The following is a 25,091-nucleotide window of genomic DNA, read 5'->3' on the forward strand; positions in this document are numbered from 1 at the left end:
GTCCCCTTCGACCTTTCTGGTGGACACCCACAAATAGGGAATTGACTCGTGTGAGTCAATACGTTAATATTATTTTAACATTTTCTACTAAATATGATTGATCATATCAATCTGATTTCACTTGATTCGCCCACCCCCAAAGCAATATATATATATATATATATATATATATATATATATATATATATATATATATATTGCATGCTATTAATGTAACTACTACACCAGTCGCAACAATATAAATTTCCAGCACTGATTAATTAGGAACATATTTTTATTGTTCTGAGAGGGTGATGATACTCATCCACATCTTTTTACAATTAATTTACACAAACATTTAACAAATATGATTATCCTTAAAGAACAAAAAAATGAACACTGATCCATATAAAATATTGTTTACCGTGTTTAGTTACTAAACACTTGCATTTCAGTTTCTTTGAGCACCAGCTTTCCCATTGGCACGACTGCATTGTTGCCAACAATGCAATGAACTTCGTTCACGCTCATCTCATAGCACTTCACTCCAAACGTCATGCGTTCTCATTTCTTAGCGATGATAAATATGTAAAAATGACACAGTGGAGAGAGATCACTATCAGGCGATATCTGAAAACACTCGACGCATTGCTAACACTCTCACTGCGAGACGTTAAGTTCAATTAAGTTTTGCCAGTAATCAACAGATAAAACTTTCATGCCTTCTTTGGGCAGAAAAAAAAATATTTTGTACTGTTGATTTAAATAAATTTGCATCTTGAAATCGTGTTACTCCAAAATTTCTACACTCGATTCAAATTTTGCCCTCCAGAATCTTGTCCAGATGTTCTGCTATTACAAGGCCGCGTAGTGTCTGAAATAGGAAAAAAAAAAGTTTATTAATACAAATACACTCATTATTAACCTTAAAGAGTTCTAGGTCTAATATTAATAGTTTCGAAACGCTTTCCAACATGTAATTATCGCAAAACTTACTTAGCACAAAAATGTGTAAACAAATCCGGTTTGTTTATAAATGTTTTACAAACGGCTGGAATAGCTTATTTCGTGAAAGAAGTTGCAACCAGATAGGTTATAGTACTTCTTAGAGTTAGTAATATTGTAGATGTAAAACAGAAAGTAATTTCTAATGGGACCTCGCAACATTCGAGAGTGCTAATGGAGGACGGAGAAGAGACGTTTGTGTGAAATGTTTCCTATCGCGGACTTCGTTCATAAATAGTTATTTCCTCATGTGTAATCTACTGTGTAAGTTAGTGTCACGTGCCAGATCTAACGACACAATGAAATATGCAAGGAAGAAATGTGTCCCGAGAGCGACGATAGATGGCAGCATGCCATATAAAGAAGAGCAGAGTTCATTGTAGAAACTTGGAGCGGAGAAGAGCGATTATATATATATTATAGTAAATGCAAAATATATGATGGAAGAGTATAAAGATTATAGGAGGAGTGAATAAAATGTTGTATATAGCCAATTAAGATAAATAAGAATATGCTCTTATATGAAACAATTATGAAAGTTAATAAGTGAGCAAATGAATTCAGAAATGTATCTCCTTTTTGATCCTAGTGATCAAAATTTGATTTAATACCTCTGACGAGGAGAACATCGTCAGCTTTTGTGTTTGTCCGTCCCTCGGTGGCGCTGTGTTCAATTAGACGCCCCGAAGCAGCGCTCCTTATTAGACACACTGGGCCATAGGCAGCGCTTGCTGTTAGCGATCCTGGGCTATTCCCCTTTTGGTAGTTACATAGGAGGTGGCGCTACTGTCAGTTTAGTCGCCCCTAATCGTTCTATAAGTATAGCTTGTGTCGTTTGTATAATGCCAAAGAAGCGGGGAAAACGAGCGCATACATGTAATAAATGAGATTATGCTTTAAAGGCAAGGACAATAAATTAGAAGAAAGAAAAGAAGAATAAGTATTTTCCAAAAATAGAAAGAAGAAAAAGCCTTTTCCCTAATGAAAGATAGAAAAGAAGGGGAAGCCTTTTCCCTAATCAAAGATAGGAAGGAAGAAGAAGATTTCCTTTCAATTATTCATATATACATAAGAAGAATATAACCGACGTCAATTTGGAATCAGTATATATATATATATATATATATATATATATATATATATATATATACAAGCTTTGCTATATATTTTCTCTGTATTGTGTACAGTTTTCAGAATATAGATCCGCATTTAACTATATCCTCTTGGCTATAAAACATTTTCTTATTTGGAATTCTCGAATAAAGAACATATCCCCTGAGATTAAGATATTTCTATAGCCGTGGTAAATAACACTTAAGTACGTACCCCCAGGGTCGTAGCATTAGTTGTTACTTCTATATGTGTTCAGTACACCAATACATTAATCTTCTGTAACACAGACTGTTATTTCTTGTGACATTAGTGTTTTGCCTGTCCATGTGTGTGTTAATGTACTTTCGCCATTCACCTCCTACTCGCTGTTCGGAGATGAAATAATTCGGTAAGATTTGGTTGAATACTGCATTCGTTTGTACCTATATCCGATTACAAAGTTGCTGACCGATTTTGTCCTACTTTAATCTGAAATTTTGCAGACGAAATGGGCTTGGAAGAAGTTACATTGTTCTGTCCATTTTAAGTTAATAAACTCAATAAAGTTTCTAAGTGCGGAACACGACAACAGAAACCAAGGTGAAGCTATGTAAAAATATATTTCAACCTTTTCTTCAGGAAAACGATAGATGCCACTGTAGTAATCAATTATTAATTTTTCAAGATTCTATAGAATAATTAATTCCTTAGTGTTGCTGTCAACAATGAAAAAATGTGGGTTTACATTTCTTATCTTCGCTACGCTAAAAAAAACTTTTCGTTCCAAACTACGAATTTTCATGTAAATTTTAAATATAATTAAATTAGTTAAGTTAGTTTCGCATTATTACCCGTGTAATGTCGTGTACCTTGTTTCTACATCAATCGAAATATTCTACGAACATTAAAATGGAAACTGACCATGCATTGATTTAAAAAAAATATATGTATCAAGGAAATAAAATAATGTATACTCCAGGTACGTATCCAAAGGGGGGGGCTTAGGGGGCTCAAGTCCCTCCGAAAAGTTTTTGGTTTATTGTGATGTGAAATAAAATAATGTGACGATAATTTAAGGAGAGAAATAATTAATTATCGAGGCAAGACGGAGAATGTTCTGTAACCCTGTTATTGATAATAGCAAGTACCCAAGGTGGGGTACAGGGGCTCGACACCCCCCAGGTAAATTGTTAAGATTACACTAGATAAAGTTAGGTTTTTGGCTTCTTGAATAATGTGCCAATAATTTAAGAGGAGAAATAATTATCGAGGCAAGACGGAGAATGTTCTATAACCCTGTTATTTTTAATAACACGTATCCAAGGTGAGAATTAGGGGGCTCGAACCCCTCTTCAGGAAATTTTTCAGTTTACGCTGGATAAAATTAGGTTTTTGGCTTCTTGAATAATGTGACGATAATTTGAGAGAAATAATTATCGAGACAAGACGGAGAATGTTCTATAACCCTGTTATTGTTAATAGCGCGTATCCAAGGTGTGGATCAGGTGGCTCGAGCCCCCTCCCAGGAAAATTTTCAGTTTACACTAGATAAAATTAGGTTTTTGGCTTCTTGAATAATGTGACGATAATTTAAGGAGAGAAATAATTATCAAGGCAAGACGTAGAATGTTCTATAATCCTGTTGTTGATAATATTGCACGAAAACGTTTCTTGCACTTTCGGTGTAGTCGCAGCACTGTGTAAAGACTTGTGAGCATTTGGAAGCTGTCAATGTAGCGCCACACGTAGGGCGATTTATTGCAATTTTTTAATCTCTGGAAAGCGCGAGAGGGAACATTCTTGAATAAGAGAAGGAGTTGAACTACTGGCAACATTAACGAATCGTTTTATCTGCGGAACGTTCTAGAATATAATGAGGCGGTTTCAATTTCCCGGTTGATCTGTACAACAGAATAGGTTAATGAGACTTCAGAGGTAATTGTGACAGTTCATACAGTTGATTAGTAATCAGTTCAGTGTGCGAAATCACTGCAGATTGGTGGGGGGATGGACCAGACCGACACACACACAGACCCCCCCCACACACACACACACACACACACACACACTATTATATATATATATAATGTTTGTAAATAAATATGTCAATTGCTGAATAATCAAATTATTATATAAAATATACTATATACTTATATAATATATCGACTGTCCTTCATTCAAAATTAAATTGCAAATTGAAGATTTTTAATATGCTATGAACAATGATTTGCTTGACTAAAAGGGAAGGGGCAAAAGTTAAGAGACATTAAAAAGATAATAGTTTCCTATATAAAACTCACGTCTAAATGCTATTACGTGTTTTATTTAAATATTTATATACTTTGCGATAGCTGAGGAAAGACGATGAGAAATGGAGAAGAAATAACAAGTCGGACTAATTTGTGTGTTCTGGGGATTGCTGGGTTCGTGTCCTTAGAGATGAGGCTCTTTGTTGTCTGTTCCTTGTGTACGTTTTCGATATTATTCCAGTAAAGAATATTCAAATCCAAAATTAATTGTTTATGTTTGTTTTGAGAACAAAAACTCTCCCCCAGGAAAAATTTGGTGGGGGAAATCTCAGGACAAAATCGTTGGTGGTGGGGAATTCCCCCCTGCCCCTCCTGGATTTTGCACCCTGGATCAGTCAGTGTCCATTGGTAGCTTTATAAGATCTAGTGATTCGAAGATGAAAAGGACTAAATACCGTAAAGTAACGAAGTCTACTACTAGTTCCAGTTCGGCCCAAAGATGAAGACATTGACGACAGCGGAACTTTCGGAGCCTCAGTGTAGTGCTAGTTCGGGTCGAGGGCCGAAGAGATCGAAGGTCTCTCTCTAAAGCGAATATTTCAACAGTACCGTGCACAGATCAACTGAAAATCAAAGTTTTGAGTGATGATTGTGTTGTGCCCGGACCAAATTTTGTGCATGGAGTCCGAGAATTTCATGGCATAAAAAAATACTTTTGTGTAAGCCTACTGAGTTCGACACACTCTGAAATACTTAACTACCATAAAGAGACAGCCGAAAATTTTATGTATGTCGAGAAGAGAAAGCAAGAAGATGTTGCATATGTAGACATTTTAGCGGAAATTGCAGGCTCTACCAGGACCCCAAGCAGGAGTCTGGCATACTGTGCCATTGCTCTACGGACTGAGCCACTGAGCTCAGACTTCGACTGATTTTTCGCTAAAATGTCTATAGTCCATGTCCTGTGTATGTCAAATCGCAAGATGCTGCCTGTATAACGAACAAGCACAGAAAATAAAGGAGACAGAAGAAAACTGAGGGCCGGGCATTCTCACCGGTTGAGGAGACATTTTACTTCTGTAGTGAAACACGAGCTGCCGGTTCGAGGTGACGATGACAGTGTTCTACTAAGGGAGATTTCACACCGAGTCGCCTGAGAATTTCACAAGTCGAACGTAAGTTTGTGCGGCCTTTTGTGTTGCTACGGTGAGAAACGTTGCTGTTGATTGGCTCATTCCAAACGACATGTATCGCGTGTCCCTTCGGTCTGCCATCTTCCTAAGTATTGAAGATCCAAGTCACTAGGATGGGAAATTATAGCTTTGTTAAGGTTAGGTGCTAAGGCAGGCGACAGCACCCTAAAGGATCATAGACAAACCTGCAGGAAGTTAGTGGTGTTCAGGTTCAAATCAGAGAGAAATATGCAAGAGCTGTGAGCGTCCACTTCGCAGTGTACAGTTTGAATCTCACTTTGTCGAGTTGATTGTCCATCCCGTGCATGTGTAACAACTCATAAAAACACTTCTGGTACATAGATGTTTTGATGCCTGATGAGAAGAAATGGACAAACACATACTGAGATGGTTCCGACACACAATGTCAATGCATGGAAACAGAGGAGTCGAGTGGTAAGAAAATGTTCCGATTTCACGTTCTGATTAAAGGGGAGAGTTGCTCTCCATTTTTTTTTTTTTTGCCTCCCTTGTCCAACAAGAGAAAGTAAACTTTCCTTGTAACCCCCCCGTTTTGGGACTCAATTGCCACCACTGGCCTTAAACATAAAATTGTGAGGTTCTATCTATACCACTTAAAAAGATAGTGTTTAGCCCCCCCCCCCCCCCCCGAAAGGAATTCCTGGATACGTGCCTGGTATACTCTGTGAGGTTAGTTAGCGATTGCTCAGTTAGTTGGTCCCCTGTAATAGTCACTAAACATTTCTTTTCAATTAGCAGTGTTATGGGGAAAGTAACAACATCTCACAATGAACCTATACAAAATTAAACCAGAGTCGTCGTAGTTTCCGGCGGGACCCCTCGCTTTCACCTCAACTCTTGAGTCACTGGCAGAAGTAGGCGACGTGATTGGTCACTAGGGAAGTTGGCACATCAGGCTCTCGAAACAGCCAATCACACCTGCGCTGATATTCCATTGGAGCCGAGAATCATGGCGGCCGTACTGTATGTAATGACTGAAATGTTTTTCTATAATGTCTAATTTTCATACACTAAATTTTCGATGTAAGTGAAGGAAAAGGGTACAAAGCCTTGACTTTGCCATGATTAACCAAACGTGATGCATAAATAAATAAATAAAAATATCATATAGATACATAAATAAAAATATGTTAATGGTTGAATTAGAAGTTTTGGGTGCGTCGGCACTTCAGGCCATTTTGCACCCTTCTATGTATGCGGGGATATGTCCCCTTATCTATAATCCTAATTGACTGAATTGAAATAAGGGGTGTAAAAAGCCCCTTGGGAAACAAATTTAAAGTGCTAGGTTGTAAAAAGACCTGCACAAAACAAGCACAAGACATTAAGAGCCAGAATGTATTAAAAGCTTCCTCACAGACGTTTGAAGAAACCAGTTCTTCGCAAGAATCTAAAAACATTGAATATAACACTGTTGTCATCGCCCAACAGGGATGACAAACAGTTGGGAAGATTAAAAGTCTGTCTGAGGATAGCAAAGTCGGCACATTCAATAGGAATATGCCGAACACTGCTGTGTGGTTCTTACGCACACAGCTGCAAAATGGAAAGTTGGATGTGTAAAAATTTGGATATTTGTAAGTGCTCTTGCTTATATGTTACCTTTTGCCAGGTAGCCGGGGAAGCTAACGGTTGCTTTTCCTCAACGGCTTCCCTGTTTGAAAGGTAACAATAGGACCTTGCTCCGGTGGTTGGGGGCGGGTCGTTTGCCGGAGGTATAAATACCGGTTCCGATTTGTTACGGTCTCTCTTAAGCTCTCAGATTTCCAGGCTCACAGATCGCAGAAAGTGGCTGTCCGTCAATGGATTGACAGTTTTTTGGATGCATCGAGCCACACAGAGAGTAAGCGCCGTATGCGTAGGGACCTCTGCGTGATAAACTGCAGGGGAGGGTTAGCGCTATGCTAAATAGTGCGCTCGTAGAGTGAAGTCTGGATAAGTGCATTTCTCTGTGTGATGGGGCAAAAGGCAACCTAGAGCATGTGTTATTGGATCTGTAATGGAAAGACGTACGGTATTTACGGAGTAGGGGAGGTATGTGTTAATAAACTGTACACACAAGAGAATTCCGTGAGACATTAATTCCGCGTAATAACACTTAAAACAACGTTACAAGCACGACACATCGGAGGGTCCCGCCCTTGCAGTAAGTAACCATGCGTTAAAGAAGATGCTATTGGATATTTTAATCCCGTACTATGCATTGTGCAAACAAATAGACAATTATGTATACCTACTAGCTGATATATTTGTTGCAAGGATGAAATTAAGAGATTATCTGTTTCCTTGTTCAGAAGCAGGGTGGAAGTATTACTGCAGTGATTCTTCCACACTTTCCTTTAACACCCGCAGGTTTTTTCCCCCAAATGCCCAAAGTTGACATTTTGACGTTCCTGACGTGGGTGAAGTATGTGAAGAACACGGTAAAAGGTTTCGTCAGGAAATCAGTGACATTGAATACGATTTTTTCTTGTATACGCAATAACAATATGAAAATTAAAATAGAATTTTGTTTGAAGATAAGACGCGCCTAAATCTTAGGACGGTTATCCAGTTGCCTACACTAACCAAAAAGTGTAACGCTGTTATTGCCTAGAGCCCTTGGTTTGGTGTTGTAAGTTTCATATCATCTGCTCCAGAGTCCTACTCGTATATTATTATACCGAATACTTGTCTGGCGCAAGTACTCCGTGGATAATTAAGCGTTCGCACCGGCTGCTTGTGCAGTTTTTCATCGAGGAAGGTGTGGGTAAATTACCATGCTCCACAAACATGCTACTCACTGAAGAGATTCTTACACGCTGAATGGCTCATAAATACAGGGTTATTCATAAGTCCGTGAAACATTAAAACATTTAATCAAATTAAACTAAATAACGGATTTTTAGAACTGTAAGTTCAATAGAAAGAGAAACAATGTAAGTTTTTTTTTATGCAAGCAAAGCACGGTACGGCTTTGCCGTGTTTTACTTCTAGGAGGCCATAGTAGCAATGTGTCGTTCAGTAATCGGGAGCAGGCATTTTGTGTTCTTGAGTTTGCAAGAAGTTCGTCCGTTGTAGCTGTTTCGAGCAGAGTTCCAGAAGACACGATCTGTCTACAACAGTATCAAGAAGTGGTATGCGAAATTCAAGAATGAAGGTTGTCTTTGAACCATTCCTCGCGCTCATGCTCTCATCAACAATGATATGCTATCTCGTGTCTGGAGTGAGATGGATTATCGCATAGACATTTGCCGCATCATTAAAGGTGAACACATAGAACATTTCTGACTTTTCTGATATTGGAAACAGAACTTGGAGAGTGAATCTTTATCATGAACATAATTTTTTTTCTTCTTCAGTAGTTCATGTCTTATGAATCTTTCAAATGTTGCACGGACTCATATGTCTAGTTTGTTACCTTCTGGTTAATAGTAATAGTAAAGTTGCAGGATAGGTATATCTTACCAGCTGGAGCGCAGTTCAATCCTTGTGCAGACACCTCCAACGCCCCTGGACAGAGGAACATGTACCTGGACGCTCGTCCACTCCTCAACAGGCACTGCTGGAACCCTCGACAGCTGTCCCTCTGCCTGGTGAACGAAGAGGGGCAGTTGCTCTCGATGGCAGTCTCCGTGTCGCTCTCGATCTGGTCCGCGGTGACGCATTGTCTCCTGGTCTGCAAGAAGACATGATCGGGAGGACAGCTGAACGCAGCCACCCTCCGATCGCCCTGCGCGTCCATGGTGCACGTGTAGAAGACATCGGGCTTCGAATGGTAGTTGACCTCCGCAGGGCATTCGATCTGTTGCACCCAGGCGAGGTTGTTGGGGACTTCTCTCCCCGAGATGAGGATCATTCGGCGGCTAGGGTCGGTGGCATTGACGCCGGGGCATGTCCTCGAGTTGGGTTGAGGTTGGCCGCAGCCCTTGAGGTCCGCACGGTAGACCTGGCCTGCTGGACAGTAGAAGTGGAAGTCTAGGATGATTCCAGGAGTCCACTCCACGCAGCGGTAGAAGTTGCGACAGTCTGTTGGGTGTCTGAAGAATCCTTCTTGGGTGCATTGCATTCTGGGTTCACGGCCGGCAACTGAAATAAATCAGGTAAGCGTTTGAAAATAAGAGTTGCGTATTTCTATTCTAACCAGTCTGTTCTAAACACTAGAGCAGTGATATTAGGCGTCTGGATACAGGTGCGCTGGCAAAGGTAAATTGAGCGAAGGTCAAGAATCGCTAGTTCTCGCGCACGATATGGCAACGTTGCCTAAACTACGATCCAGGAGTCTGTGAAGTAACGCAGCGCATAAGGGCAGAGTAGGGGAGAAAGCGAGTGGACGGAGCGACAAAGCAGTGCGTGCTGGTACCTCGGCCACGGTTTCTCCCTACCCCATTCACAGCGCAGAACTGTCACAAAATCCTCTTCTCTTGCAGGCCGTTTCGGTAAGGAGGGATTCCAAGGTTGCCTCCCGTTGCTCTTAACAATGTGGCAGCGGTAGGGGTAATTAGCTGTGTCTTCGTAGGTAAACGCGGCAACAGCGAGTCACTGCCTTGAAAGCCTGTTTCCTCGCCGGTTCTTAGCTTGGCTGCACTCTATCTGCAGCCGCGTTTTCCCCTCCATGCACTCACTTTCACTCTCAGGCGTTCATTGGTCGAGCTGTCTCGAGTCAAGAGAACTTGTTTTCGTTAGCTTGCTGCCACCCTTCGTGACGGAGTGATTAGCTCAGCGCAGTACGACTCAAGCGTGCCGGATTCAAATCCCGACGTGAGCATGGGTGTTCCTTGTAAGTGTCCCTTCAATTTCATCATATCATCCTTCATCATCGCGATTAATCAAAAGTGGCAGAAAAGCGAAGTAAAAGAAACCAAATCGATCAATCAATCTTTGGCTTGTTTTCCAGACTCCTGAAACAGAGTATAGTCGAATTGCCGACTCTCCCTCCCAGAGAAAAGATACCAATGTCATCCCTTATCTTTGGATGTCACTTTTGTATAAAGTACATTACAAAGACGGACTTCAGAACGAGTACATCGTAAACCTCGGAACAAATCTAATTCCGATGTGGCAACAATGTAATTCTATCAGACGCCTAATTCCATGTCCCCAGATATAGTTTTAAATTTACATTAACAAAATATAAAATGCAAATGAAGTTCCAAAATATTATTTCTTATTGTTACGGTTATCTATCTTAGTAACATGAGAGTCAACATACAAAAATTATAGATGGCAAAAAAATTCATGTAAGATAAATATATTTACTATATACATAAAGATACATTTTACTTTTAAATTTGTTTTGTAAAACTTATTACGGGACTTATTTAGAATTTAGATGTGAGGATTTATTGTTTTAAAAACTCTTACAGATACCTTTCAAATAAAGTGAACTCGTAAATTGCAATATAACATTTCTTAAAATTAAATATACACAGTCCATCCAGTAGGAAAGGTGACTGATTTTTTTGCCACGGAACCACCAGTACCATCTATGGAGAAGTATATGTACTACGTAGCGACATTCGACTTCTTCCAGCAAAGTTGCAAAGCACTAGCGTCGACGGTCGATGCATACAGGATCTTGTGACCGACAGTACCTGCTGAACGTCGGTCGGAAACGGAGCAATGTGCCAACATTAAATTCTGTTTCAAATTGGGTAAAAGTGCAACAGAGACGTTTCAAATGATTCAAACCGTTAACGGTAGTGAGGCAAAGAGCCGTAAAAAGGTATTTTAAGTGATATGCAAGATTTCGTGGTGGTCCAGGGTCCAGGCTCTCCAAAACCGAAGAAAGTGCGCATGCAGAAGAGCCGAATCAAAATCCTGCTCACGGTTTTCTTCGATTCCAAAGGCATCATCCACAAGGAATTCACTCCAGACGGTCACACTGTGAACGCTGAGTATTTCGTGGGTATTTTGCATCGTCTATTTGCCAGGATTCTTAGAGTTCGGCCTGAATATCGGAAAGAGGGCTCATGGTCTCTGTTGCACGACAATGCACCCGTGCACAAGAGCAGGTTGGTACCCCAGTTTTTGGCCAAAAAAAGGATAGTGGAGCTCAATCATCACCATATTTTCCAGATTTAGCTCCATGCGATTTCTGGCTATTTCCAAAACTGAAATTTGCGTTGAAAGGAAGTCGTTTCGACACCATACTAGACATCCAAAAGACTTCGACCGCGATTTTGGAGGCAATTCCGAAACAGGAGTACCAAGACTGCTTCACAAAGTTCTACAACCGCTTCAGTGCATGTATTGACTCACGAGGTATAAACGTTATCGTAAACTACCAGTCCACAATGTCTTGTCTTTCGTTTCTCATTAGTCACCTTTCTCACTGGACGGACTGTGTATACCAACCACCTTCTATTAGATATACGTTTTAACAGCTCTTTCCGCTCGCAATAGTATAGACATTTCTATAAAAGCTGAATTTTTTATTCACTACTTAAAATACAGTTAATGATGATGTGAGGTAAAATTTAGAAAATTGAAGCAATAACATACAGAAATACGTGTTGATTTTGATGAAATGATTATAAATAGCGGATATAGGAAGCATAAAAATATTCTCAGTATCATAATTTCAATTCAAAATAGTACTTCGTCTTGAAGGTTCGTACATAAATCTTGTTATGTTGCCTTTTATTTACTTTTTTCGCGGAGAATAACAATATATTACCGTCCTACTTTTGAAGCCACCTGTCAGGCAGCACTACAACTTCCATTGATGTTAGTTCCACATAACTTACACTTACAAAGAAAACATGAAATCGGAAAATAGCAATATTATCTTGAAAACATTTCTTCACTTACACTACAGAAACCATACATTTGAATCAGCTTACAAACAACTAACATATCCTATAGGACTCTTTTACTTTTACGGCGGCCGATCCTCATGAAGGCAATGGAAGTGAGGAGCGGGGAAGCGACCAATCCAGCGCGATAAGAAACGTAGCAGCCTGTGGAACAAGGTGCACGTATTACTTCCTCCCGCTGCGTCATAACTCCTGGCGCCACCGCTGTTGTCTGGTTGGTCTGCGGCGTAATCCCCGCTACCCACTTCCCTTGCCAGCATGAAGACCGGCCGCCGTAAGAGTAGAAAAGAGCTATAGCAACCGGAAAAAAACTTGCAGGTTAGTCTATTATCATTCGATGGAATTACAGAGTTACATCATAATTAAGTTGCTTTTTAATTTAACATTTTAAACGTCACCTTACTGAATCAATAAAAAAACGGGCATGGTAAACTTAAAATAATTTTGTCTCTAAAACAGCTAGGCACGGCACCCTGCCCCCCCCCCCCTTTCCAGTGTCGCCACTTGCTGAATGTGAGAGTTGTTGAGATGTATTATTGTTTATTGATTACTAGGAAACAATAACGAATCTCACGAATTACAATGTTAATGTAATAATAATAATCCGAAATACCAGTGGCGGCGATTGGGTGCTAAAACTGGGGGGGGCGTGCCTAGCTCAGTTTTACTTTCTCTTGGTAGACAAGACTTAGCATTAAGAGGCCATAGTGTAGGGGCATAAAGTGGGGAAGGGGCAACTGCCCCCTCCCCACGCCACCCCTACTCGGCGCCACTGTCAAATAGCTACTATAATATTAGTAAATATGTTGAGTACTTTCAAACTAGACAGATTATTTGCCTAATTTCAATATAGACACGTTGTGACAGACAGATTGCTACTTACAGGGTGGAAAAGACCGATCCGGCCGTCCAAATACTGATTCTATGATTTCAGGAGGTATTGTTGGCGCCTGCTTGGAAAAGAACATACGATTCTTAGTTCTATATAAATATCACAATATTTAAATGTAATTTACATGTAAATATGTTATTATTTACCTTAGCGATTACTCACACAAGTTATTACGTCGCCTACAGAGGTAGCTGTAAATCTGTTGTACTACTGGCAACGTTGTAAGCAATGGTCCAATTGTTAAACATCTAATGAATCTAGACAATTGGAGCATAATTGAATCGTTTATTTCATAAACCCTCTATAACCACAAACTCGCGTGTTAAGAAAATAAAAAATAAAACTATTCTTCCCTGCCAAGTAAAATTGTTTTAAAAAATACATAAATTTAAAGCATAACACTAAAAACAATAATCTGTAAATCATCTCTATAAGGCAGGTATTGGTGGATAGGTTTTTTAAAATAAATTATTCAAATTTGTATTGCTTTTGTTCAATTTGAAATGGAGTTATAATATGAAGCGCAACACCGTGACGTCATCAATATGGCTACCTTCCTCTGAGCACAGAGATTACACGAGCGCTTGAAATAATCCAAACATTTTTTTTAAAAAAAACTGATATTTAAAAAATTATGGAAATGTTTTTCAAGGTAAAACATTTACAGGTTCACACATATAAACTTGCTTACTTTTTTTTAAAAAAAAAGTCGTTACAATTGACATTTTTGAAAATAAAATATTGTTAGTTCAGACTTACAAGATACTAGAAATACCTATTCCTTTAATTTCATATTGGATCAGGCAATTTTAGATGTGATGCATGATCATTTTTAATCGTTAACTAGATCATTTGTCTTTTCCAGGACTCCAGAACCAGGCATGCGGTCGGTGAGTGAGAATGAGATAAGTGTCTATACCTAAATCTTCCTGCTCCTCCAAAATAGAAAATAGGTAGGCTGGATAGGTTAATAAACTGTAACACTGAAATAGTGAAATTTTTAAAAATTGGGTAACAGACAGTCGGCAAAGTTCTGCAAGTTTTCCTGTGCCTTTTCTTACTTCATTGCTTTCAAATAAAAGAAGAAAACAACAGTTGTCTGAATGTTAGTGGATATTTACTAGCATGCAATGTTAATTGGATATTATCCATTGCCTTGTGCTTTTGTTTAACCTACACCTACACCTCTTCTCGCGTTCTCGGGTGAACTATTTATTTTTGACGATGTTGCGGATTGTACCTATGACTGTCTAAGCAAACACACCATTCAGAAGCACAAATGTCAAATAAAATTGTAGTTTTGAGCAATTTTGGGGAGTACCCCCCCCCCCATTTCCCACCAGGTAGGCGTCTACGCCACCATTCAAAATAATTCCTCTACCGATACGACAGGATTACTGATTTTTAGATCATCACGAGATGGCTCCACTGCTACTGTAGTCTGTAGTTCCGCGACAAACAGTTTGATGACCGTATACCCCAGCATTTTGTATGCTCCAAAATTCAAGGTAATCTGTAGTTACGATGAAATTAATTATTGTGGCTCAAACAACACATTGGTAGTGTCGAAAGGCTGAGAAACCAAGACGTTTGCGTAAAAGAAAGAACACAGGCCATACATTTACACAAGGATAATTTGGAAAGAACCAGGTAGAGTTAGTCCCCAGTGTACCCTGTAGCAGTTGAACGGCCACCAGATCTTACGCCGTGCGACTTGTTCTTTACGAAATGGCTGTGTCAGAGGAGTTGGAGGAGGGTCGTCCACAAGTTAAAGTACATAAATATACAGGGTGTTTCAAAAGTATTAGCGCAAACTGACACAGGTGAAAGTACACGATAATAGAAGCAAAAAAGTCTCAGTAAACATGGGTCTGCAAACGAGCCGTTTTCGAGATAATCGCGAATGTGTGATCACAAGCCGCCACTGACTTCATTGTTTGCAAACGTCGTCGTAGTTGGTAAAATACCAATAATACAGTACAGGAGATCTCATTGCTTTTATTGAACCTCGGATCATGCAAGGAGTAAAGCACTGTGTTTACAAAATGCAATCAGCGACGGTTTCTAACCACACATTCGCACACATTATTAGCAATTTACCAACTAGGACGACGTTTACAAACAATGAAGTCAGTGGCGGCTTGTGATCACCCATTCGCGATTATCTCGAAAACGGCTCGTTTGGGGACCCATGTTTACTGAGACTTTTTTGCTTCTATTATCGTGTACTTTCACCTGTGTCAGTTTGTGCTATTACTTATAAGACACCCTGTGTAGTACTCGTTTTGCGAAAAGTGCAATTTTATATGGTATTTAGGGGTTCTATTAATGTGACTGCTACCCTACTTTTTCTTCGTGCCGTTATTGTGTGTGAATCAACCGTTCTTATTGCTATGAAATCAGTGCATGCTAGATGCGAATGTGGAAGGAGTTCGACTATGGCACCGACATGGTTACTAAAACTTCATGAAGACGTACAGTCGTGGAAGGAATTACTTCCCCACGAAGCCTACTGGTATTAAGGTTCTATGGGGAAGTATTTTTTCCTATGACTGTACACAGCTCTTGCAAGGTGAGACAAAATTTCGCTGATGTATCTATCACTAATCACTCTGTTTATAGACTTTAAAAAATTAGCCATTTGCAATTGGCTGAATAATTTTAAATACCCCTGTAAATGCATTGACCATTGATGTACTGTTTGGCAGTCTCTTGGCAAGTCAAATGGAGAAAACTTTGTGAAGGGTTGAGAAATCTCTGCTACAGAGGAATGCGTTGTGGATATGATATTTACATAACGAATATATATATATATATATATATATATATATATATATATATATATATATATATATATATATATATATATATATATATTATACAGTACTATGTGTGTTAACAGTAAACTACGTATATATTATTGCATTCATACCTGAGTTGTTGGTCTAGGAGTTGTCGGTGGTGTTAGGCGGTTGGCAAGTGACGTCGACGCTGTTGGACGTCTTGTCGATTCTTCTGGTACAATGTTGGGACGCTGCGGCCTCACGAAAGGTTCCTCTGGCCTCGTGTTGGGTCTTTCTGGCCTCGAAGCAGGCTGCACTGGTCTCAAGAAAGGTTCCTCTGGCTGCAGGACAGGTCGTTCTGGCCTCAAGGTAGGCTGTCCTGGTCTCGTGTTGGGTCTTTCTGGCCTGAAGGTAGGCTGTACTGGTGTCAGGAAAGGTTCCTCTGGCCTCAAGGTCGGCCTAGGTTGGTCCGGCCTTGGGGCAGGCTGTACCGGCCTTATATCAGGTTGCTCCGGCCTTGGGGCAGGCTGTACCGGCCTTATATCAGGTTGCTCCGGCCTTGGGGCAGGCTGTACCGGCCTTATATCAGGTTGCTCCGGCCTTGGGGCAGGTTGTACCGGCCTTGGGGCAGGCTGTACCGGCCTTATATCAGGATGCTCAGGTTTTGGAGTATTCTGGTCCGGCCTAGCGTCAGGCTGTCCCGGTTTGATGGGCCAATCCGGCCTAGAAGGTCTTTCGGGCTTGCTAGGAGGAGGGTGCGGCCATTGAGAAAACATTGTTGTTGGCTGGTTCACCGGCCAGCTAGGGTTGGGCCAAAAGGCCGAAGGGGAGGTGTTATCATCATCGAAGAACGGACCTGGCGGCCATGCTGGTTTCTCCCACGGTCGATGATGATGATGATGGCCTCTGCAGTCATGGGGTGGCTTTGTGGGAATCCTAGTCTTCGGAGGCTTCCACTGTGACTGGTAGTTGGCCAACGGGAGGCAACCGTCCCTGGGTGGGACTGTTTGGGCCAACTTGCAGGCTCTGGATTTGACGTCGTACAGGTAGCCTTCGTTACAGGAGTAGAGGACGGCGTTCAGGCTGTAGCCCTTCCAGTCGCAACTGTAGTACAGTCTGCAGTCGGAAGGATGCGGGAAGAACCCTGCTGTCGTGCATGGCGTTGAGTGTCCACTCTGAATACCTAGAACGAAGAGACATAGACTGTATTATAAGCTGGAAAACAATCTGATTGATTGAATTAGGTTGCTTTCCTACCACTTTTAGCTAATCGCGGCGATGAAGATGATCGATTGCTTTGGTTTATTTTACTTCGTTTTTTCTGCCACCTTTGGCTAATCGGGAAGATGTGGATGAGTGATGACTAAGTTTCAGATAGTTATGCATTTTGCATATAGCATATGCAAATGCATATTTTCAGTGCCTTCAGAATATATTGCATCGTATTTTACTGATTTTTTTCTTACATATGCATATTCTGCTGTTTCTGTCTGGAAATTTGTTGTTTCTTTTCCTTTGGAGCAATTCAGAAACATGATTCAGTATGTGTTCGCGGAGAATTCTGGCTACAAGCTCCTAAAGGACATTTGCTCTATTCATAAACAAAATGTGGACGGTATTCCAAGTGAACTACACGTTTCCGATTTGTTGAAATTATAACATGCGCCTATTGTTTCTTGTGATGTTGAGAGAGTGTTTTCAGAGTATAAAAGTATTCTCGTGGATAACAGGCATAAGTTTACTTTTGAGCATCTGAAACGATACGTAGTTATTATGTGCAATTGCAACATTTGATGCTGAGTAGAATGAGAGACACAGCTGGTGAAATTCCGCCTTCTGCTAATCGTGACGTTCAGTGAAGTCAGAAACAGTTAAAGGATTTATGATAAAGATACATATACAAAAGCGTATGTAAAATATGGTCAATTGTCAATAAGGTAAGCCAAACCATATTTTTTTACTTATGTAAACAGTGGAATTAATAAATAGTTACAAGCTATGGCTAAATTTTCTGAGTTCGATGTACATTTTTAAAATTTAAATGCATATTTTGATCATTTAAAGAGCATATTTGCATGCATATTTAAAGGTTTTTTAGTGCAACTATCCGAAGCCTAGTGATGACTATATGAATTTGATGAAGGGATCTATTCTCAGGCCGATATTCGAACCTGGAACCCCTGTCGTAGCGTGCTGTACTAACCACTCTCCCACGTAGGTCGGCGTGAGTGACGATATGATGAAAGTACACCACCAAAGAACACCCATGTCCAGGTCGAGATTCGAAACCGGGACCCCTGTGGCAGCATCGCGTTGCGCTAACCACCTTAGCTGGGGTTGTAAGGAGTGACCCTTTCTAAAGATACCCTTCCACGGGACTAGCGGGCTCTAGCATCTGAACTCACAACCAATATAATCCTCTGTGGGGGTTCATGTTGTGTCGCCGATATAAGTCTCTGGTTGTCCCTTCATCCATCTCCATCGCCGCCGCCCTCCGTGGTGGGGTGGTTAGTACAATCTTCGGGATTAGCCAAAAGTGGAGAAAAGCAAAATGAAATATACTAAATCAATCAATCAAACCAAAACAAAACGGAGCTCAGCGCCGAAAACATTCAGTGTCATTTAATATATAGAGAGGGGTCCAGGGGGGTCCGGACCCCTCCCCATAGAAAGACTTACCAAGCCCAAAATTCAATAAGCAAAACACTTGTAAACGGTTCTAAATTTTATGATGCTGACTTCTTTCCACAGGTAAGGTGTGGATTGTGCTTAGACAGCTTTACGGTGACAGTGCCTGCGAAAATTCATGCATACCACTACTGCTAATAATAGGTATAAAAATAGTGATCAGGGACTTTAGTTTTGATCAGCTGAATCTAACAAACGTTTTGGTATTCAATAAATAATCCGATTAAAAAATGTTATTAATTTATTTGGTAGGTCAGCTTTTTATTACAAATTTTACTGATCCTAACTAGATATAAGCTATAGTGTGTCTCAACCTTAAAAGTCAGTATGGAAGTAAATGGAGTACATCCCTCTCTCTCTAATACATGAGTTTTGCCAATAGCTCTGTCCTTCTCTACCACCGCTGCGTCGCCAGATGTTACAAAAATTTGCAAAATAGTTAATAGTTACGTCGAAATATAAACATTTACATTCAAATCTTGAGGTAAATATAGTTGTTTTTTTTTTTTTAAAATGCATCGAATACATAGATTTTGAAGATTTCCTATACGATATTAAGGAAGTAAATTTGTCACAATCATTAGCGATTAACAGCGACTCGATGCTTCTCCGTTTGTTGATCTGGCAACGCCGCGCTCCATTTAACCTATACTGACTTTTAAGGTTGAGACGATAATGAATATCTGCTGTTGTATCTCTATTCTTATATCATATTTATACCTGTCCATGCAATAATTATTAGTTAATCCATTTAATATTATTATTAATAGAGATGTATTTACCAAATCATAAACTTTAGTTCTACTATTACCAGGCTTGGCCCGGGTGGGCCCAGCCCAGTTTTCGCACGCGGTTTTTTTTTCAGAAAAAAACACAAAAAAAAACCACTCAAAATCTGTTGTCTTTTTTTTTCAGAAAATGTAGTAAATTATTGCTTTAAATAATTGTGAGGTTCTAGAATTGTCAACAGTTTGAGGAAACTTGTAAAATAAATGCTTAGCCAAGCTTATAATACTCAAAGTAATTAATGCAGTACAAGTCACAGTGGTTCTTTTTCAGAATATTTTTCTCAAATCATGCTATAAATAGACTTTTAACCGAAATAATACGAACATATATCCAAGAAACAAAATATCAAAAGGGCCTGAAATATTGAGCTAAAACATTAAACGAACAAAGCTTTGAAATGTGGTAGCACTTTAGATATCAGTCACTTCCATATGTGGGCAAGCCATATAGTTTCACCTGTGATGACCAAATTTTACAATAAATTTTTCCATGTATAAAACATTACAAACGAGAATTGAGTTCATTTTATCGAAATGTCGTGAAAGTAGAATAAAGTTAACTGTGGCATAATTAAACCAAACACTTTTCAAATGATTCATTCCATTTCTCAAAATTTAGTATGTGTGTAAATGTTCTGTTTTCTTTCCAATGCCTGAGACAGTGACACCTGCCTCCTTCCAGTTCAGTGCATTGATTGAACGTAATGAGTTGGTTGCCCATGTAGGATAAATGTTATTTGTGGTTAGGAGCTCTATACCCAAGAAGTCGAGCACTCTCATAATATACCACAATTTCATTTTTTCTTTAAAATAAGGGGTGTGGGGTACTCAAGTAAATACAATGCATATTACGTACACTTTCATATTTTGACCATTTTTGACATTTTCAAACCTTTTCAGAGACTTCAATTTCGAGCTATGTGCATAAAACTTTCAGGAGCATTGTGACTTTACTTGCACTGTAAATTCACAATAAAAGTATCGAAACATAATGCACGATTTAGTAGGAGCATGGATGGGATGGATGGGCAAAGATAGACAAGTCATCTATTTAGAGACCATGATAACATGTTTCTGCAGCTAGAAAACCTGACAGACTGCAATAGTATTACATGTGAGTGAAATTGAACAATGTGTTTCAAGATGGTGAATGAAAAACTGATTTTCCTTACGCACGCTCTATAACATGCTCTCTTTTCCCCCAAAACTGTCTACAACGCATTTTCGGAGTATAAGAAACTAAGCCCAGTCATTGTCTGATAATAATTCAGTAAAACTTTTAAAATTATATTTCATAGTTTAGGAGAGAAGTGGTGGTAAAATCGCAAACATACATTTTGCCATAAATGTAAAGCTTTTGAGTTGCAATTTTTAGAGTTACAAGATAACTTAAAGGATTGGCGTCATATTGTATTACAAAAAAAAATTGTCACCATGTTTAAAGATGGTGGACGACAGACGGATTTAACATGCCTTGCGGGAGCTTTAAGTTATACAAATATTTGAGGTTAGATTTTCGTAGATTAAGAAAACCAAGTCTCAGCTACGTTAGGACATTACTTGAGATTGAAGTTTTTAATAAAAACTCTGTAATATAGTGTGTGGTTTAGGATGGGTGGGGGAAAGTCACCAATTTTCAGACCACGATATCTGTAGCAAATTTAGAGTTCTTAAGCTGAAATTCATGTCGCAAATAGATGATTTTATTTTGCATTTGCATTTGTTGAAAGCATTTCAAGATGGTGGATTAAAATTTGATTTTTCATAAGGTAACTCCAAATTCTGATGCCGCTTTCAAATATCTGCCTAAACTACATTTTTGGACATTAGAAAGGAGACTAGAATATTTTAGGGATTTCTTGAACTATGGCTTGACAATTATTTTTTTTAAAATATAGTGCATATGTCTCGTATATTGGGATCCAAATTGGGTCACTAATGTTTTGTTCATGGGAACTGTTAGTTTCATAGCAACCAGATATTTTGGGGGATGGATATGGTATTCCATTTGGATGAAATCAGTCAAGACAATCAAATATGTCAGCCTTATAATTTTTGCATGGTTAATAGGCGGAGGAGATATTTAAACTTGAAACGTTCAAAAAAATGATGAAAAAACACAACTGTGAACAAACTGTATTCAAGCAGAGTTAAAATTGTGTGAGTGCAGCTATTGTATGTTGTAAAGGTAAAGTTCCCCGTGCATATAGCACCGTGAATGAAAGCACATTCAGGGGATGTGGGAGGTAGGGCCCGACATATTCTTGATCTATGCCATTTTGGAGGTTATGTGATCACAACCAAACTCCGGCTGCCTGACCCATTCATTTGAGGCCGTGTGAGTTTCAGAGCTGTTTTATGCAGGGACAAGACCAGAAAAATTCCGATCTTAGATCACCCACCCCAAGATTCGAATCCGGGTCTTCTGCATGGACAGTCAGACAGCCTGTCTACTTTTTTTTTACATTTGTAATAAGAGTAATGCCCCTAAGCAGCGGTATCCCCCCTTTTCTCTATTTTCTACTATTTTCATTGGGACAAACAAACATCCACGTCCGAAACAGGATTCTAACCCGGGACCCCTGGCTTTGCGGGTGATGTTGACTAAACCACCACAGCTATCAAGTACGAGGCGTATTCGGAAAGTAAGTACCGAAAGGGTGTAAAAAATAAAGTAAAATAGTTTCGTACCTTTTTTATTTGCATTACATTCTACAGACCTTAAACTACTTTTCTACGTAGTTTCCACCATTGTTGAAGCATTTGTCGTAGCGTGGCACTAGTTTCTGTATCCCATCATCATAGAATGTTCCCGCCTGTGGCGAAAGCCATCCATGCACTGCTGCTTCGACGTCGTCATCCTCGGCGAAACACTGACCAGCAAGAAACGTCTTCTTCAGATGAAGAAAGAGATGGTAGTCACTTGGTGCCAAGTCAGGGCTGTTGGCGGATGAACGAATTGTTCCCAGCTGAATGTGTGATGTCATTTTGAGTTTGTTGGGCCGTATGCGGACGAGCATTGTCGTGAAGCAACACAATGCCTTCGCTAAGCATTCCGCGTCTTTTGTTGTTTAATGTGTCACAGCAGGCATCTTTGTAGGCAAGAATTCTACCATTCTTGCATTGAGAAAACAAATCACAGACCGGACTTCACAGTCAGCGGGCCGATTGATTTTCTTGAACATTTCAAACCTTCAGAAAACTACGAAGAATAAACATGACCTGCTCCCACGCGTGCCTGTGGCTAACTAACTGATGAAGGACGTCAGCGAGAACTCACACGGTCGCGACTGCATCTCTAAAGCGGCAATATTTGCAAACGGTACTTACCTTACGAATACGCCTCGTATTAGTATAGTATTGCAATGCGGAACCCTGGGAACTGATCAGATATATTAACTCTTATGCTATCCAGGAAGAGTAGAATCACACTGGTTTGAGTCTCCTTGGGGAAACGTGACAACTTCTCTCCTGAGATTTCGGCCTGTGTATGAGACTAGTGAACACTCACCATCATGATTAATTTGGGGAGGTACGAATGAGTAGCATAACCTGGTCATGAAAACCTACAGCGACGACTGGGGGTTCGTCGTGCTGACCACACGTCACCCTGTAACTGGTTGCATAATCTTCCACGTCAGAGTAGGATCAGGTTGGAGTGTGGCTGGCAGTTGGTTGGTAGGCCTGGGCCCTCAATGGTCTGTTGCGGGACCTTGATTGTCAATTCTTAACTATGCTAACAGAAAATATTAAATAGTTTTTGATTCAGTGAACTAAAACAATACAAATTGAATGTCCCAAAATATTACTCAGACAAAAATATATTTCATTTTTAAAAAATATATATATTTATAAACATAATCTGAAGAAAAAAAAAACACCCTTTTTCGAAAAAATCGGGCAAAATGCCAACCCTGACTACATATGAGGCATTTGATTCGGGTCCCTCCCGAAATATAGTTCTACAAGATACGCGTAGATACGTGTAACTGTTGACGTACAATCCGACTTCTGTGGCAGGGTCGTTAGCACAACGTGCTACTACATCGCTGAGAGTGTCTCTCTTCATCAATTTCATCATATCATCACTCACGCCAACATTTTTCCCATTTCACCCAAAGTTTTCCCTCCTCAATTTCCCTGCACAGAGTGAAATTTCTCTTGACGTGGCAACACTGATCTCGTAAGCTATCGTTCCACCTACCTTTGCTACCAATTGCAGAAAGTGCCATCAGATGGAGCAGCATTGCAGGCAAACAGCAGCTCGCGGCAGACATCTTTTGAGTATCCTGCCACCTGGAGGCCAAGTCGGGGATTTCATTAACTCTGCAACGAAGAAGATAATGTTCCAATGAACTTAAAAGTTAGCGTTACGAACCTCAACACCGCTCACCTGTTTTGCTTCTATCTTATCAATTTTCTAGTCTATAATTATACTTGACAAATTACAGTTATTGAAAGTTTATTTTATACATGAATGCGACTGAAGAAATACTGTAGGTGCAAAGAATACAATGAAAAATGAGTTGGAGTTTGGGATATTAAGTCCTTTGTATGCACAGATAATCTGATCGGGACTGGACCTACAGCTTTCACAGGACTCAACGGACGAATTTTCTGTACATCATATGAAAGATTACTGTTAACAGGGTCGCCGTTAGTAGTGTGCGACGTGTGCCAACGTACATCGCTTCCGAAATACATAATGTCATTATTCACAAATTTCTAGTGCAAAAACCATCATTCGAATAAAAGAAGAAAGAAAAATAAACGAAAGAATATTAACGATACACGGCTCTATTTGTAACAAGCATAAGGACAGAAAAAGAGAACGCAGAAACTACAAATACTTTCAATATGTTGAACAACAGATAAAAGAATTGCAATGCATGGCTGCGTACACAAAGGATTAAAATAATATGCATTTCGAAGCCTCGTACCCCCGGAACAAGGTCTCAGACCAAAAGATTAATAATGAAAAGTTAAAATTGTTCTCCACACGGTGCAAAATTTCGTCTATGGTTAAAAGGAAACCCCGTGTGTCTATGCATGGAAATCCACAGGATTTTTTTTCCAGAGAGGGGCAAGGCATATTTTCCCCCATAATATCGTTACCCCTTCAAAAAACACTCAAATTGAAATTAAAATGTTCCTGCAAAGCCCATATAATCCCATAACTGAATGCATTGTAATTATAACACCACTAAGCCTTGTTTCCATGATATGAAAAACTCAATATGCTGACCAATGCAGTAATTTATTTTATTACAAAACATAAAGTAAATTACTGATTTGGTCAGCATATTGAGTTTCTCATTGAAATTATACGTATGAAATATATAATTTAAAGTTGACAATAATTTTCCAGGGGGCCGTGGCTCTCTTGACCCTTCCGGACATCCATGTGTGTATTCATGTATGTACAGGGTGAGTCAAAAGTCCCTGACCACCCCTTATAAATTGAAAGGGAGTGCAGACTGCAGCAATTGGTCATGGTAGTAATATGTTAGGCCTAGGGGGGGAACTTTTGGTGCATGTCATGAAAACGTCCGCCATCTTGGTGACCGCCATCTTGGATCCAACTCCATTTCTTTAAATAGGAAG

General features: G+C 39.7%; 1 protein-coding gene across 4 annotated transcripts in view; it reads right to left on the minus strand.

Moving 5' to 3' along the window:
• Positions 1-269: 269 nt before the first annotated feature.
• Positions 270-25,091, minus strand: part of LOC145990291 (uncharacterized) — a 66,949-nt gene continuing 42,127 nt past the window's right edge. For 3 of the 4 annotated variants that reach the window (XM_083125980.1, XM_083125978.1, XM_083125981.1), the window contains exons 2-6: positions 23,692-23,813; positions 16,161-17,194; positions 13,220-13,289; positions 8,987-9,607; positions 270-853 (exon numbers count right to left, since the gene is read on the minus strand). In XM_083125980.1, the coding sequence (XP_082982106.1) occupies positions 783-853; positions 8,987-9,607; positions 13,220-13,289; positions 16,161-17,194; positions 23,692-23,764 (1,869 nt within the window). In that variant the 5' untranslated portion in view covers positions 23,765-23,813 and the 3' untranslated portion in view covers positions 270-782. The remainder of the gene's footprint in view (positions 854-8,986; positions 9,608-13,219; positions 13,290-16,160; positions 17,195-23,691; positions 23,814-25,091) is intronic. The other variant, XM_083125979.1, reaches the window with a different exon arrangement.

The sequence above is a fragment of the Lepisma saccharinum genome, chromosome 7, assembly GCF_977018435.1.
Source record: "Lepisma saccharinum chromosome 7, izLepSacc3.1, whole genome shotgun sequence".
NCBI classification, from domain to species: domain Eukaryota; kingdom Metazoa; phylum Arthropoda; class Insecta; order Zygentoma; family Lepismatidae; genus Lepisma; species Lepisma saccharinum.